Genomic DNA, 18,809 nt, shown 5'->3' with positions numbered 1-18,809 from the left:
ATTGTGAAGATAATCACATAAAAAACCCTAAATATCCTAATTGGCATTGAAACGTATAGAGAGAGCAAAAGAAGCGAAAACAGACCAACCACCTGGTCTTCCGGCAGCACACCGGCCGGAATTTTATGTTTCCGACCAGTACCGGTAGGAGCTTCGCAGGGCGAGCAATTATAGATCGATCGGTTTATATATATGGATCCGAACAATAAGAAGGATTTTAAAGGAAAATACGAGTTGTCAATTAGCAGTTTGTATTGGACTAATGAAAGACATGCTCATTTCCTCAACTCCCTTGAGGCTTCCTTTGTTCGAGCCTTGCTGGAGAATACTAACGCCGCCCCAACTCTTCCGCTTGACCGCCATTTGCCCGATAGTACAGATTCAACACTTGATACTCCTAAAGAAAGACGACGCAGATTTTCTACTTCAGGTACACACAACTTCTTGTCACTCAACAATAAAAATCTATATCGCTAATTTTATTTTGTAATATAGATTGTAACGTTCTTGTTAGTTGGGGGCTATTTAGATAGCACCCATATATATGGTAACAACATTATATAATAAGTTTGTTGCATGCGCTACATGTTATGAAAAATAATGTGTGCACACGGAGCAAATGAGAACATGTAGGGGGCGGATCTGGAATATAAATGTTTGCAATGGGTTCTAAATGAAGTAAGCGAGTTGATTTTCAAATGTATATCAAAACGAGATCCATCTATTTATAATTATTTTAACATATATGTATGCATAGAATTCGATTTTAAAATACTGAATTCTATCAAATTCATGACTAGATATCCAGAAATGGGTCTACACATGATTTATATTTGTGGTATTTTTAGAAGATTCAAAAAAGATAAAGTGCAAACAAATCAATTAGCTGGGTTTCTTGCATCGTAAAAAAAAAATGGTTACTTCTGTGCAACCTAAAATGATCATGAGAAATTGAACCAAACAAATAAAATTGTATTCCCACCGCCTTAATTATTTGTCCAACTTCCTATTTTAGTTTGTTATTCCTTCCGTTCATCTTTACTTGTTCGTTATACTAAAAATAAATATCTAACAATACCTGTTCAATTTATGAAATCAAAAAATAATTTTAACTTGAGTAAAAGCCCAAAATAGTCTCTTATCTGTGGGTCAAGACTCAAAGTCATCCTTGAGTTTTCAAATAGAGCACTAATAGTCCCCCCGTGTTTGCAATATTGGTACACTTTTGATCCCCCAAACTTTTGCCTGTTTTTTAACATTGATTTTGTCCACAATTTCATGTATGAAATATTCAATAGTCTTTTCATATATTTAGTAGAAATAATAATTCCATGTGAGAGAAGGTGAGAAGAAAAATACCTTGTTCTGTTTAATAGAAAAATTATTACAGCTATAATCGAGAGGTTCATCACGTCGATTTCATGTGCAATAGTATAAGTTTTTTTTTCTTGCAGCGTCATAATATGTCAAGGTTTTCTTAGTTTAGCTGCAATAATATTCATTCTGAATAGAATAAAGTGTTCTTCTTCTCACCTTCTCTCACATGGAGTTATTATTACTATTAAATATATATAAAAAGACGATTGAACATTCCATACATAATTAATTTTAAAAATAGGCAAAAAGTTTGAGGGAGGACCAAACGTGCACTAATACTGCAAATATCAGATGACTTTGAGTCTTAACCCAAAGATAAGGGACTATTTTGGGCTTTTTCTCATTCTAACTTAGTTCCTAATATAACCCTTATCATTAATTATTAGTCATTTCTCTATTACATTTTTCGAGACATTATATTCAAATAGTGATATGGTAAAATTATCCTTCTATTTATAGTTTCTCAAAAATTGTACAAAGTCAAATAATGGATAAGTATTGTTGGACGGAGGGAATATTAAAGAATGACTCTTCCTTTTTTGCAATTCTTTGATTTCAATTTTTCAATGGCATGTTTAAGACAACAAAATTAAATAACACCTTAGTGGATTCCACATATCTTTAGTTTAAGAACGTAAGATTCAAAATTCATCTTTAGTTTTTAAAACTTTGTGTCAAATTAAAATCAGACAAAAAAAATTAAAACAAACATAGTATAGTATTTACAAACTAAGATATTTTTGTTGGTTGTCATGGGCTATAAAAGTAGTTTATATATATATATATACTCCCTCTATTCTTTTTTACTTGTCAAAAATTTTCTAATTTGATTTTTTTTTTACTTGTCAAATTTGACAAATCAAGAAATTACAATCTTTTTTTTTACCTATTATACCCTCAATTTATTGAGAGAGTTAACATCTTTGGAATATGTAGAATTTCTTGAAATCTTAAATGATCAATCCATTTATAGACTTAGAGTACCAAAATGTTTTAGAATTTGGATTATGGCTTTAGTGATTAATAAAGTTAAAATGGTAAACTCACTATATCAATCATTGATTTTTTAATAGGTGTGTCAAGTCAAAATTTGACAAGTAAACGAAAACGAAGGGAGTATATATTATCGTTTCCTTTCGCAAATCGTACATATATATAGTTCGTTACATTTGGGTACGAGTGTTACATGTGTAGGTGACATATATATTCAAAGTGTTCCCTTTGAACTAATTTTTTTTTTTGTATAAATGTTGTAAAAAAAAAAAAAACTAAGATATCAACATGAGCAGCGGAAGCAGAATAGATGTTGAGAAGAAAACTAGAAGAATGCCATCCAGCATTTCCTCACAAGATCAGGTTTGTTTTATTTATTTTTGAAAGAAGTATCGAAAACACTTCTAATTTTGATATGAATAATTAGTTTTATTCTTAAATTATTAATAGTCTTAAAAGCATCTTCTCTACTTGACTATCTACAAAGCGATTCGTTTTATTTGTATTCAAAATTAAGATCAAAAGCTCACATAGATGTTATGGGTAGAATTTTATTTTTTTTTCGAATTTTGTTCACATCTTAGATCTATAAATTGACTCATCTCCTTAAAGGAGCCCAATGAAACCAACCCTTAGCCTTCCAAGATAACGATGCAGGTTTGATTCCCGCTACTCACTCTATATCTATTTATTCTAAATATTTTAATCTATTCATTGAATTAAATTTTGATTATTAGTATCAGTACATCATTAAATATACAATTCGAAAAATTCTTTCACATTTGATTCTTTCTGTAAATAAACTTAGATGCACCCCGATCTTCTACATGACATAGCAAGTGGTCTCAAATTCTTGTAGGAGCACGAGACTTTTAATAAAAAGACTAGAAAAGTGTTGAAAACTATCCTAAATTTGACGAGAACTTAGAGGTGTATTTCACTCATGTCGCAAGATTGGGGTGTTTGTTAAAAGTTCAGCTAGTTAAGTAAAGATGTGTTTTTAATGTTGTCAATAGTTCCATAATAAAACTAATAATTCACGCCGAATTTAAGAATATTTTGAATACATTTTTTCTTTATTTTTTCATATCATACATTAATGTCAACCTTTCTCACATACTCCCACTATTCCATATTAACTGAATTTCTAAAACTTTTTTATTGTTTAAAATAATTGAATTGTTCAAAATTCAAGAGAAATGTTTGAAACTTTTTCCATGTTTATCCTTTTCATTAATGAAGTTCTGTAATTTCCTAGGAATAAACTACACTACTTACAAAGTTATACTCCAATAAAGAACTACTTGTATTTATGATTTCACATTTAATCATCTTTATGATGCTAATTAAACAAATGGGTAATAGAAGAAAATATGATTCAAATTTTGTTTTTGAATATTTTTCTTAATATATATGCACTATCTTAAAAATTCAATTAATATGGAATAAAGGGAGTCATTTAATTAATAAACATGTCCTATGGAGTGTCTTTATTAATTGATCTAGTTCCATATCACAGCATATATATCCACCAATGAATATTATTAATTCCACTATACATGTACTATTCGGATAAGTCATTAGATGTTAATTTTAGTATGTGGTTGCAGGTGGTCCCACGATATAAGCATGGAAGGGGAGATAAGGATACTGATGGTCACCCTAATGTTCCTCACGATTAAAAAAGATTGCTCGGTATACAAAATATCCCATACCACGAGTGTGATATTTCTCTGGCTTGGGCACTGCGCAACTATTTTTATTTATCTCTTAAGTTTAGTTTTTTAAGTTCAAATATTTATCCTCTTTTTTTTTTTTTTTAATGTATGCTGTGAATAGAAGGTGTTTTGTATTTTCTCATTCGATGTTCAGTGTATATATTAGTTCGATTATATCACGATCTTGATTTATCGTGATTGACTCCCACACTAACCCTCCAATAGGAGAACCATTACTATAGCTTAAACTAACAACTGTCACGAAAAAATAAACAGTTTAAAGATGCGGAAGCAGATTTATAATTAATACTGAGTTCTCATAAACTCAAAAATATCTAGTCATCAACTCAAAACATGCGAAATTTAACTTCTAGAAACTAAAAGTGAATGTACCAAAACTCTAGCAAATTATCAAGTCTAGGAAAATGAATGCAATCCCAACAAGTCATAAAATAAACAGTGTTTAAAATCAAGTCCTGAAAGATGGACTAGAGTAGGAAGAGTCCACGACAGCCTGAAGGAATGGCTCACTCTTAGACTCTGACAACTAAAGGTCTTCTATGCGAGGTCTCTCCGCAGTCGGTTGAATATGCCTTGTACTCAACAAAGACAGAGCAAGTGTAGTATCAGTACACAAAAACAACAGTGTACTGATAGAATCATGCGGCTAGTCAACGTTGAGAAATGAACAAACAAAATACATCACAGAACAAGTGCGCGCACACACATAGATACATATCATTTCATTCTTCCCTACTCATATACACATATGCATATAATGGAGTAATTTAGTAAGTACAATCACATATAGGAAGACAAACCATCACCTACCTCAAAACCAAGTTTGACAACTCTAAAGTGCAGGAGCTTTTCCTATCTGATTTTGTTCAGCTTGTTCTTGGTCTAAAAACAGTAATAACATACAAATGATCAATGCAAAGGCCTAATGTATATGAATTATAACATAATTTCCCTCCTAGGACAAAACCATGATCCTAACCCCCATTTATGGTTATTTTCCACCATTAGTTTCAGGCTAAAATCCTCCCCTAATAATCACCCACCATAGATTATGTGTTCTAGGAATCAAATTACAAGTTTAGGGAGTAATTACTTACCTTTGGCATAAATTATGGTGGAAACCAACAAGAATTCGCCCTAGGTCGCTTTTGGTCTCTTAAGAACAAAGTGGGGATAAATAAAATCATTTTCATGGAAAATCCTTTTCGCTCCGCTTAGCCTTATCCACCCGAAGTCACCTTCTGTCCCGCCACAACGGAACCATCCCGCTCTGGCGGTCCCGCCCTAGTGGGATAGGAGGAGACAGAGAGGTCGTAAAGGGTCTTCAAGCCTCACCTTTTACAAGACACCCTCTTTCCAAGACGCCTTAAAATATACCTTTCACATCAAGATCGATTCTGAAAATTTTACTCACACGATTGCGATTCCGTAAAATCCATACAGGCTCCTATCATCTTGGCTATCAATTAAATCATTCAAATTTTAGGTTCAACTCCCCATCCATATCCGGATCACCCTAAACTTTTCTTGATTAGAATTCGTCCAAGTTTGGACTAGGCTCAATTTTTTCGAGTCACTACCCAAGTTTTTCTGGCCCGAATTCCTTCTCTATTGGCTCACCCGTAACGACAGAAACAGGTCGTTACAGATTAAATTTGGATTCGCATCTAAAAATCCCACATTAATGATAAAATATTTCCGAACAAAGGCAACTCCGTACCCAAAAAAATTCAAACTCGAAATCTATAGTTAAGGATAAAATAGTACTTACTACTCCACCACAACCCTTATTGGTGAATAGAAGATACGTGTTGATCTTTATCTTTCATTCATTAATTTTACTCCCTTTCTTTTGCTCCCTCCGGTTCATTGTAATTGAGGTGTTTATTGAATATAATTGGTTTAAAATAATATCATATTAAAAATTATAATTAATTATTTATTTTTATTTTTGCGTAATAAATATGAAGAATTATTAATATATAAAAAGATAATAATATTAAAATGAGAGCAAGAGTAAGTTAGATAATTTAGTTTTTATTTTATTTTCACTTATCGTTCGATATTTGTATTGTAGAATCCCATTAAATTCAAATTACGCATTACATGATCCATTTTGGAAGAATTGCTTTCAATAGGATATATTTTCATTTTCAGCTAGAGAACCCCAATCATCTCACTACAATTCATATCAAATTTTTTAAAATTAATATTTTTTAATAAATGTGCAGAGAAAAACATGAGGAAATGATATTTTTCGCCCTTTTATAATTTGAATAGAAGAAAATGACTTTTTCTTTTAAAAAAATTATGTATATAAATAAAGATCTCTTATGAAAAAAATATCAGAAAACATGACAAGTAAAATAAACAAAAAAGATTAATTAAGATGATCTGATCACTTCGTACTTCGTGAAGTAATAGTGGTAGAATCTACTTCCTCCGTTCACTTTTACTTGTTGCATTTTGCTTCACCAGAGTAGATTAGATTAATTTTTTAAGCCAAATTGAATTAGATTAATTTAATATTTTAAATTTTATATTTAAATATTTAAAAGTATATGAAAAAAAACTATAAATTGTAATCATTTTCATATTAATATGATAAAAAATATTTTAAAATATTGATCAAAACTCATACAATTTGATTCTCGAGAAGCTACATGTGACAAATAAAAGTAAACAAAGGAAATATATATATACTCTCTCCAAATCCAAATTAAGTGTAACTCCTATTTAAAGTTTTTTATCAGCCCATTAAAAATCATTTAATATAATTAATGATAAAGGTTACTTGACGACTACATTATGATGTTCATCTCCTTACTACTGTACTATTAATATCTCCTCCAATTTTATAGTATACATTAAAACCTCTATAAATGCATATGCTTCAGATTAAAAAAATATTTATTTATCGAGATTATTAATTTATCGATAAATACATAAAATATCTATTTATTGATAAATAAATATTTATTATTTTAGAGAGTATTTTGCAGTATGTGCCATAAGAAAGAAAAAAAATTGAATTAAGAATTTCAAAAGTTTAAATTTAGAAAACTAAAAAGTGTAGTCTTTGCATATTTATTATTTAAATCTAAGAAAGTTAAACGAATATAGTGAAGTTTAATGTTTCTAATTGTATTCATGCATTTAGAATATGAAGAGATATGTTAACTATAAAAGAAAAAAGCTAGATGTTTAAAAATCATAATCCAAGTATAATGTCTTCTCATAATTTGAAAGGTGTACAAAAATCATCTTTAACCAATAAAATAAGAAACGCAATACGTGAACATGAGAAAGAGAATTCAACTATTAGCCAAAAAGATTTGCAAGCATGGGTGAAACAAAAGTTTGATTTGACTATTAGTCAATCAACAATATTGCACACTCTCAAAAGGTCGGCAGAGTATTTGTCAAATGAGATGAAAAATAGTTAAGGATGAGATTAATTTTGGTTTTGGTGGGAAGAAAAAACAATCAACTATAGAATCATATTTTAAAAAGAAATAGTTATTAGTCTAGTATTATTGAATGATTATATATATATATATATATATATATATATATATATATATATATATATATATATATATATATATATATATATATATATATATATATATATATATATATATATATATAAATTTTTGATGTATTCTAATAATTATTACTTTATATTTTTTCTGAGCCTTTAATACTTTATTTTTAATTATCATCCAATGCATTTAGCGAGAAAATTACTTTAATATAACTGACCCAAGTCGGGACCGGAGAAAAATATTCATTTAACGAGATTATTACTTTTATCGAATATTTTTTTATCGAGGTTTTACTGTATCATCGATTGAAGTATGGGAAGATTTAAAAAACAATACTCCCTCCATTTTATATTGACTTCATACATTTCTTTTTTAAAAAAATTAATTAGAAATATATTTATTAAAAACTATTTTTATTAGTATTAATGCTTTGAAACTCTAAATTTAATTACTGTTATTTTATAAAGTTATTTAATACTAAAAATAGTATTAAAAAAATTAATAAAATTCTTGTAATTTACTAAAACGAACAATTAAAATAAATCTTCTCCTTTTTAATATATGATCCAAGTAAAAAGGGAGTAATTAACTTCTTAGTTTCTAAAGCAACACTCTTTCCAAATGGTTTGGCTAAGACCTCATTTATTTTGTGCCGGATGGAATTTACAAGACATCATTTATTTGATTAAATATTAAGGCGACTGAATATGAACATTATTAAGATCCAAATATTAAATTATTTTTTTATCAACATTTAAATATATATAAAATATAGATTTATCTAACATTGGTATATATACAAAAATGTTACTTGTCTCAATTTATGTGACACAATTTAATTTTGAGTTAAATAATTTAATTTTGACCGTAAATTCACATTATTTTTTTAAAATAAAATTTATATATTTAAAATCATTTAAAAATACTATAGATTACAATGATTGATAGTTTAAATTATTTTAAAAGATATATAAAAATTAAAATTATGATCAAAGAAAAAATTTATTTGAATCTCAAAATTTAAAAAATATCATACATTAGGATGAATTGAATGTTAAAAATAATTTAATGCATTGATTTGGTGATGACTAAGGATGATAATTGTATGTGCGACCGGGGGTGGTAGTTGATGGTGGAATTAACTAATGGTAGTGGTTATGTTGTAGGAAATTAGTGGTTAACGAAGGTAGTTGATAGTGATAGGTGGTGGTGAAAACTGATAAATGATAATAGTAGTGAATGATAATAACTATGTAGTGATGCTACTAGAGTTTGTCAATTATGATAATAATGATAATTGTAAATAGTAATTAGTGGTGTTCACGATGATTGTAGCAATTGATCAGGGTGATAGTCGTTAGTGAAAATGGTGGTAGTGATTATTAATAGTTGCTGATAGTGAGTGACAACAATAATGACATGGTAAGTGTTGAGTCGGCTAAAGGACGGGGGATTTGATTTCTTTATATGATTTGATCAATCTTCACTTTTTAAGCTAGTTTTTATGATTAAGTTAGCTCCAATTTTTTATTTTTTTACATTATATCAGAGGCGGAATAATTCCAATTCTTTTTTTCACCCATATCGAGACCTAATTTATATTGTTCACACTTCAGTTGGCATGTTTGAACGTGCGGAAGGAGAGAAAATTTGATCTTTTTATATGATTTGTGCGATCCTCACATTTAAATTAACTTTTAAGGTAATTGAATTAGACTAGATATTCATTTAATATCTTTCTGAGTCATGACGCGATTGGAGATATTTTGTGGAAACATAATAATGCAGTGATTATTAAATGTAAGGAGGAATCTTTTAGTCGACGAAGCACATCAATCTTGCTAACCCATAATTATGACGTGAGTGTGCATTTATAGTATAGGACTGCCGCCTGTTGCCTAAAATGAGATATTCTCATTTAGATATTCTTAGGGTCAAAGAACACCAAGCATGTGATGCCATTGCTTTACTTGGTTTTACTTTTCTACTTTCACTTTTGAGATTTTGGATAACAATTAAAATCAAATTGATATAATAACAAAAACATACATAGTATAATTATATAAATAATATCCAAAGAAAGTGATTATATACATGATTTTACCTCTAACTGATAAAGATTAATAGTAAAAGAGATTGAGTATCAAAAACACATTTAAATTATTCTATTTTTTTGACTTTCATAGCTAAACTATTTGAAGGTTGACTTTCATATCTAAACTATCACTTATTAGTTTGAAAAACACACCTCAATATTTTTTAAAAAAATCTTGAAACATGACACTCCACATGTTGAGAACAAAAAATTAGGGGGGGGGGGGGAGTATGTTGAGAAAAAGTGGTGGAGTGGGGTGATAAAAATATTTTATATTTTATTTTATAATTTTTTTTGGAGGATGGAGGATAGTAATACTTTAATTTTTAATTTTAACTAATTCTAATAATTTATTTATTTATTGTCAATGTGGAATGTTTTGTTTATGTGAAGTGTGATGTGTCAATTTTTTCTAAAATGAAAGAGAAAGTGTAGCATACACATCGTGGTGAGAGTGGAATAAAAGAGAGATGTGTGTTTCTTAATAAGTGATGTTTAGCTATGGAACTCATGCTCCCAATAGTTTTCTTAATAAGTGATGTTTAGCTATGGAACTCATGCTCCCAATAGTTTAGATATGAAACTAAAAAAAAGGATAATTTACGTGAAAAAGTAACAGAGCCGCCACAACGGAGTTTGAGTCTGGTCTTATGCTATTCCCTAAGTTTGTTCGGATTCGGGTATCCAAGACGGCTATGAATTCGAGAGTCGGATTCAGTAAAATCTAAATTTTAAGATTTGAGAATACGAATTCGAGTAGAGATACGAGTGAGGAAATTCGGCTAAAGATATTCAATATTATAAAAATATAGTTATAAAGATAAATATATTTTTTCCCTCAGAAAAAAAAAAGAAAGTCATTCAAGACCTTCCACCAACTCTCCTTATAGATCATTGCTACTGTCTACCAAAAGTCGAAATACAACCGCTTGAATATTTAGCATCTCTGTGTTTTGCTTGAAACATGAAGCAATGAATATTGACCAAGAAGAAAAGCTAAAAAAGAGACAAAAGGATTAAATTACTGAAAATATGTCATTCCTCATGCCTTAAATCTATTTTTATCTTTTATCAAAATCTCAATTTCCCCCCAAATTTGTCCATGGACTCTTGGTCAAATTAGTAGCTGACGTGAGTTGATCAAATCCCACACATATCCTGCACCCACATCTGCACCAACACTCATCTCGTGTCGACATGAATGCGGCAACAAAAATAAAGAGGTCCCTTACTTCCATATATATATATATATATATATATATATATAAAAGGGGGAACTTGCTTAATGTCATGCTTGAAGCGTAACTAAGTAGCGGCTGGTAGTAGGAGGATGCTCATGCTAAGAACCAAATAATTAATTAAAAATACTTATATATATCGTCGGTATTTATATTAAATTAAATAATTTAAATTTTAAGAGCTATAATTTAAAGTGAAATAACATATCACCAAACCATAGTTAGAGGATAAATATTAATATACGATATATATGCCTTACATTTATCTTTGTAACGTAATTAGCGGCTAATTAAAATGTGATTAGGAGAAGCATCAGATCCTTATACTCTTATCAACTTATGTGTTTTGTCTAGTCTTGCTTAAGAAATGATATTAAAAGATTAAAATTAAGAAATTATGTTCAGCTTTTGTATTTCCAGTTATGTTACTAAATTAATGGTGTAAACAACAATTTTTCAAGCCGAAAATAAATAAATAATCAAGACCGGAAAATCTGAGTAACAAAATGTAATATTTGATTTCAAAATATAGTGGTGTCACAATATCTATGATAATCCTATGATTCTTCAAATAATATGGAATATGTTGAACTTGAATTTGATTTAGAGTCAAGTGTCACGGACTTAGACTTCAAACTAAGACCTCCGTGCGGCACTTGACAACTTACTCACGAATCTTTCACAGTCTTGCAAGCTCAAGTAAGCCTTTAAGACTAGATCGCTTAGGGAACGCTAGATTGTAAGAAAGCCAAGAGAGCTTTTATGAAGAAAGCTTTATATTACTTGGAAGAATGCTTGATTTTTTGATGATTTGCTACAAATGAATGCCTCCTCTACTTATACTACTCCTTAGAGGCTTAAGTGTAAATAAAAATTACTACACAAGTCTTTTCATATTTACAAACTAATCCCTCTTCTAGATTTCTCTACACAACTAAAAAATTCTAAGGACTTTCCATGCAAATCCATGGAATTCTAAAGTCTTCCAAGAAAATTCTCCACATGTCTATAGAACTTTCCACTATGGACTAACATTTTTCCTATGTAAGGCTTCCACATGGGCAACTTTGTGACATGTGGCACTTACGTGGTGCTTATGTGGTGTGATGATGTGGCGGGCCATCACACTCTTCCCCACCTGATGTTTCGACGACCTCGGCGCACTGCTGCTACAAAAGCTCCCAAATTTTGTCTTTAAGCTGCCACAAGTCTTCATACCGTTCCTATGTGGCCTCCTTTAGAAATTGTCTCTCCCCGAGGAACATGGCAGTGGCCTGTTGTCTCGATTTTTGCCTGATTTAGTCAACACTGGCCTCCGTCCTTCTTTGCACCTTAGAGGGAAGTGTCTTAACTTCTTCGGCATCACGCCCTTCTTCATGCAAGGTGGCAATGCCTCTCCAACACTATTGTCTTCGCTCAAACTCGCAATGGTGTCTATGAACATCGGTACGTCTTCCTCTAGGCCCTTCTCAAGCTGCATGGCTAAAATTTGGGTTGGTCTTTCCATCTTCGGCACCTTGACTAGGGGTACCATACACGATTCCTCTTGCTCCATAACCACAAGTTGTTGGAGGTAGGGGTCGATCACCATATGGCATCGCTGGAAGAACTCCCGCCCAAGGATGATACCAAAGATATCTAAGGGAGCGACGGTAAAGTTGGTCTTACCTCTCCACTTGCCCAATGTGATGTCTACTTTGGTCATGACTACCTATCGTCTCGTCTTCTCTTCCTCAGTCATGCTTATTATGCCTGACGTCTGTCAAAGCTTTGGTTTGTGTGATGGCTTCATCGATAGTACTGACTTGTCGGCGTTCCAACTCCTTTTTGGCCCAATTTTATAGCCCATCCATGAAGTGGAACAACATATCGTCATCCATGAGGTTGGGAATTTGAAGCGTGAGAGTAGTGAACTCATTCACATAGGCCCGTATGCTACCCGTTCGCTTCAATTCCCGAAACTTGCGTTTGGCCTCATAAATGACATTGTTGGGGAAAAGGCCCTTCTTAAACTCGTCCCGAAACTACTCCCAGGTGTTGATTGTGCATAGACCCTTCCTGATCTTAAATTCCTTGCGCTTCCACCACAACATGGCCATCTCCAAGAGATATAACACGGCTGTGTTGATCCTCGTCTCGTTATTCTTCACTTTGTTACACTTGAAGTAATTCTCCAAGTGCTAAAGGAAGTTCTCCACCTCTTGTGCATCACGGGTACCTTTGAACATAGGTGGATTAGGAGCCTCAATCTTGGCCTTTCTGTCCGCGCTGGACGTTACGCATCTTCCCGCTTCCACATCTTCCTTGAGTATTTCCATCTCGGCCTTCATGGTCTCTATCGTGCTCAGCACGTCTATGAGCTGACACTCCAAGAAAGTAATCGTCTCCTTCATCTCGTACTCGTCCACCTTGACCACCTCCAACTCCTTCCGAATTTTGTCATTCTCCTCAAGGGTGAACTCCTCTAGAGACATGAACTTGCCGTCAAACTTGTTCAAGCGCTTTTCCAATATCTCTACGGCCTGTCGGGCAGCATTCACCCTTCCGATCCACTCCATGCCGGGCATGACGTCCACGGGCTCCTCGTCTTGCTCATCATCACTCACCTCAGTGGCCTAGGGTGAGTAGGATGTTAGGGCCTCACTTGGTGTAGGCTCAAGCGGCACCTCCTCATTTCTCTTAGAGTTTTTCTTTCCTTTGCGGTGCTTCTTTCCAACATCTTGCTTGACGTTGGTGGCGATAGTGGCGTTGATGTCTCCCTCACTTGCCATATCCCTTAGTAGAACCTTACTCTGATACCACGTTATCACAGACTTACACTTCAAACTAAGACCTCCGTGCGATACTTGATAACTTACTCACAAATCTTTCACAGTTTTGCAAGCTCAAGTAAGCCTTTAAGACTAGATCGCTTAGGGAACGCTAGATTGTAAGAAAGCCAAGAGAGCTTTTATGAAGAAAGCTTTATATTACTTGGAAGAATGCTTGATTTTTTGATGATTTACTACAAATGAATGCCTCCTCTACTTATACTACTTCTTAGAGGCTTAAGTGTAAATAAAAATTACTACACAAGTCTTTTCATATTTACAAACTAATCCCTCTTCTAGATTTCTCTACACAACTAAAAAATTCTAAGGACTTTCCATGCAAATCCATGGAATTCTAAAGTCTTCCAAGAAAATTCTCCACATGTCTATAGAACTTTCCACTATGGACTAACATTTTTCCTATGTAAGGCTTCCACATGGGCAACTTTGTGACATGTGGCACTTACGTGGCGCTTATGTGGCTTGATGATATGGAGAGTCATCACACAAGGTCTTTACACCGTCTAACGCAAAGACTTTACATGATTTGTGGTAAAAACTTTACACCGTCTACGTAAAAGGTACCACATAGTCCAAGCCAACGACTTTACATCGTTCAAGGCAAAGACTTTACATGATATGAGTTGACGGTATCACGTCGTTCGAGCTAAAGACTTTACAGAGTTTAAGGAGAATACCTTACATGATTTAAACCTAATCATGACATCATTTGAGCTAAAGACTCTATATCATCTAAAGCAAAGACTTTATCTGATCGATAAAAACTTTAAACCGTCTATACTAGGCATACTTTGAGCTCAAAGAATACAAACATTCATTATTGAGATTCATAACCATGATTATTGAATTACTAGTTTAAGTGCTAATAAAACACTTTTTCTTGCCGTTTGAATCATGGTTTACTTTAGAGATTTAACATCCTCTTCTTTCGAATCGCGATATCTTGTAATATCGAATCATAAGCACAGTGAGGTGGAGACCAAATTGCTTGTCGGTACACCATTAGATGGCTCATATGTTGCTCCGTGGCCATCTTTGGGGGAACTTCCTGGTTTAGATAATTGGACTTTTGAATATAACAGTCGTCCTCCCAAGACGTGGGTACTTTTCACTCTTAACCATCGCACCAAAAATATTACAACTTCTTTACCATATTTGGAGTGATGAATCATAAATGGAGAGAATCGATGGGATGACACTTTCACACTTGATGGAGAGTTTCACTATATTCCAGGCTATTGAAAGTGGGCTGAGGATATCCTTAGTAGGAATCGCCAGACTTTGAAGGATGCAAAAATATATGATGTTGTGTATGGTTTACTCATAACACTAATATCTTGCAAGCCTTCTGCGAAGCTTGGTGTCCTGTTATAAATACACTGCTTATCTCAGTTGGAGAACTATCTATATCACTTTGGGATTTAAATGTGATTGGAGATCTACCCATAACAGGAAGTCTTTACAAGGAAGTCATACCAAATGTTGCAGAACTTTTAGGCACATTTGATAAGGAAAAAGATTTCTCGTTTACTCTTGTAAGCATTTATTTGATGCCTTTCATCAGATTCGAGTAGAGAATAATCATGACCCGAATTTTTTGTGGAAAGATGGGTAGAGCTTTAGTGTAAGAAAGATACAAAATATGGACAATTCCTGCCAAGAAAAGAAAAGAAGTACACCCGTCTCAAGTCATCGCATAATCCAATTGATGTAATTGGTGAGTCTGTTAATTAGTCTCCTACTGAAAAAGCTTTGTTTCACAAGTTAGAAGTTAAGAGTCACAAAAAAATAAAACATACTTAGCTGCTTTTTTATTTTGCTAGTTGTGCATATAATTGCTTCCTACGAAGGAGTATGGCTTTATTCTTTCGGGCGTCTTCTGAATTACCTGTCATTTAACATATGGACGAAGAGTTAGCCTTGTAGTTCCAGTATTAGCCAACATTTATAAAGGTCTTAACACAATTTCAAGATGCTCACGACTTGATCTCGTCCAAACTTGTTTCCCAATTCATTTGTGTATGGTTTGTTGGCCTATTACTTCAAGACTCATTACCCATTAGCAGGTGGACCAGTTGATCCTCTTATGACTTCCTTTTCTAGCGAAGATGCTACTAGGTATTTTGAAAAAAAGAATGCAAGAAAGCGTATACATGGAGGGGGAACCATTGCCTGGGATGCAACATTGATCAAAAGTCCTACCTAATTTTCACCACTATACGGCCCCCTGATAGGACTGCGACCTAACTATATTGGGAATGGGAGATTACCGGTAAGCCAGATGCTTTGCGAACCATATTCAACTTTAAGGCATTTCGTTGCACTTTAATCACCGAATGAGTTGATAAATGAAATATTCCTTATTCCCTATGTTTCGTTACTTTTTCACCACTACTGTGATGACGGCACTGAAAAAGATTTTCAATCAATTTTTTTTATGAGTCTTTGCTCGAACTATCTTATTTTAAGGTACAAGAATATCGTTATTGTGGAGCCTTATAGTCCCAACAGATTCAGTCTTCAATTTGGCTTTTTTCATGATGCTCTTGGTCGATTAGATTGTGATTTTCGTGAGGCTTCATTAGCAGAAGGATCAAGGCTTGCTCGGATTTGTGTATTGGCAAAATTGAGGGCAAGAGCAACATTTTCTCCTAGTGGGTCCAAACGCTCAATTACAAGTCTTGGTGGGTAAAAGTGCATGGGAATTTTCTTAAAAATTATATATAGTCCTTGGTGAATGTTGTTGGTCCGAATATCGATACTCTTCCAAATCATGATGAGGTCTTAATTGTGAACCAACCTTCTACTTTGAAGTCTAAAGTTGTTATTTCAGACAAGATCAAGGGACCTTCCGATGAAGAAGTTCAAAAAGAAAAGTATTCAACTCAAATTTAACGGACCTCTCACAAGAGGCCATCCTAAGATGAAAGTAGTAGCACCCTTAATGATCGTTGTTGGAAGCAATTGAAACTACCTTCTGACATACAAATAATACTAATTCGCATTCGATAGAGATTTTCGACAACAACGTTAGTTCTTCAAAGACTTTGACAGCTATTAAAGAGGTAATGATTTTTTTTCATTCCATGATACCACATGACTCCACTAACTATGATACAATGTTAGCATATTGGAGACTTCTTACCAAAGCAAGTCGTAAGATAGTAATGAATCTGTTGAGGGGCCAATTTCAAGGAATCAATTTTGACACCCAAATCAAAGTGAGAGGCTACTTCTATCCCTCATGAAAGTACTACATCAAATGTAGAATCTCCTACCCACAATAAATCGGCAACGTCCATATCTATTTTTTATGGAAAGTAGGTCATCTCAAAACTTTGAATGAATTTTGTCGAGGGAGCTTGGAATAAGATTCATTTTGAACTTGTCGATCTCACTGCAAAATGTGTTTCTTCTCTTAGGGATGAGGTCCAAGTAATTCTTAATGATATAGATGGAATGAGGGTGGATATTTATCCTTTGAAGAACTTATTGGAGTCTCTCTTTGAACTTGCCACCTGCTATGACCAAGCATGATCATCCCTTGTTGATAAGGCCCTAAAAATTAAAGAATCTATGTTATATTTAAAAGCCAAGAAATAGCAATGTGACCAGGAGGTCATAGGTTCAAGCCTTGAAAACAACATTTGGTAGAAATGCAAGGTAAGGCTGCATACAATAAACCCTTGTATTCGGGGGCCCTTCTTCGGACCCTACACATAGAGGAAGCTTTAGTGCACTGGGCTACCCTTTTTTAAATACCTTGATCTTGTATTGAATGAAAAGAATGAGAAATTTAAATAATTGTTTGACATTTGTCAATCCCTTAAGGAGGCAAGGAAAAGGGTGAAGGTGTTAAAAGCCATTCGAAATGCTGACAAGAAAGAAGTCGAAGATGTCGAACCTAAAGTCTTTGCAGCTTAACAAGAGTACAATAAATGTGCTGATGTTTTCTTAGAGACCGCGACTGCCTCGCATGATGTGGAAGAGAAGAAAAGGGTTTTAGAGATTTCTCTTCAAGACTTAGCTAATTATAAGCTACGTTTAGACTAGCTTATTATGAACTATTTTTTTTTGCTTTTTTTTAGCATTCTGATTGATTAGTTGTCACTCTTTTAGAAACCTTTTTGATTGCATTATATTTCACATTTCTTTAAGTATTTCTTTTACGTTTCAACTTCAAGTGTTATTTACTCATGTTGATGCATTCGCATTAAGCTTGGACTTTCCCCTAAACATCATTATTTATCACCTTGTGTGTTTCGATAGTACGAGAGATATATTATTATATGAGAGCACCAAAGCCATGAGAGACTTAATTTATCAGAAATCAAACTTTTTAATCTAAAATATATCAAAAATTTATTGCTCAATTCCTTTATGATCGTTCTAAACAAACTTCAAAAATGAATTTCACATGCAGAAAAGATGACATATTCATATTCACATGATCTTATTAAATATACTCATATCTCAATGTAGAGCGGTCAAAATGATAATATTTTTTGATCCATTAGAAAGAAGATTCATAGAACTACAACATGTACAATAATCACAGCTAATAGGTTTACGGATTTGTACGAATATTTCTTTGAAGTCAATTCAAATTCTATCTTGATTGGCCCTCTCTAATCCACACGTTATATATGACAATCTATAAGAATATTATGATGCTCAAATAATAGCATGCCCCCATTTATTTTGAACTTATGAGACAAAACTTAGGATGTAACTCTAAGTACCACGGACCTCGGTGAATAGAGTCAAGTTAGACTATGTGTTTTTTGGATACTCATGCGATTAAACTCAGAATATAATTCCAAACGCCTATGTACCTTGGTGAAGAGGATCAAGTCATAACATAGTTTTGAAGGAGTCAATTTTTATTTTTAATTTATAAAAAAAATTTGTCCTAACTTTTGCCTAGGCCGCCTCTTTTGAGATTGTCAACCTAGCGGACATTATTTGTTTTTTTGGGTGCCATGCAC

At 32.9% G+C, this 18,809-nt stretch overlaps 1 protein-coding gene across 1 annotated transcript; it reads left to right on the top strand.

Moving 5' to 3' along the window:
• LOC129895987 (uncharacterized) lies at positions 1-4,225 on the top strand. Its single transcript, XM_055971792.1, has 3 exons — positions 1-430; positions 2,651-2,733; positions 3,981-4,225. The coding sequence occupies exons 1-3, from the start codon at positions 193-195 to the stop codon at positions 4,050-4,052; spliced, it is 393 nt and encodes a 130-aa protein (XP_055827767.1). The 5' UTR covers positions 1-192; the 3' UTR covers positions 4,053-4,225.
• Positions 4,226-18,809: the final 14,584 nt, after the last annotated feature.

The sequence above is a fragment of the Solanum dulcamara genome, chromosome 7 (assembly GCF_947179165.1).
Source record: "Solanum dulcamara chromosome 7, daSolDulc1.2, whole genome shotgun sequence".
Classification (NCBI taxonomy): domain Eukaryota; kingdom Viridiplantae; phylum Streptophyta; class Magnoliopsida; order Solanales; family Solanaceae; genus Solanum; species Solanum dulcamara.
Note: the sequence above shows the minus strand (reverse complement) of the source record. Positions and strands in the feature narration are given on the sequence as shown.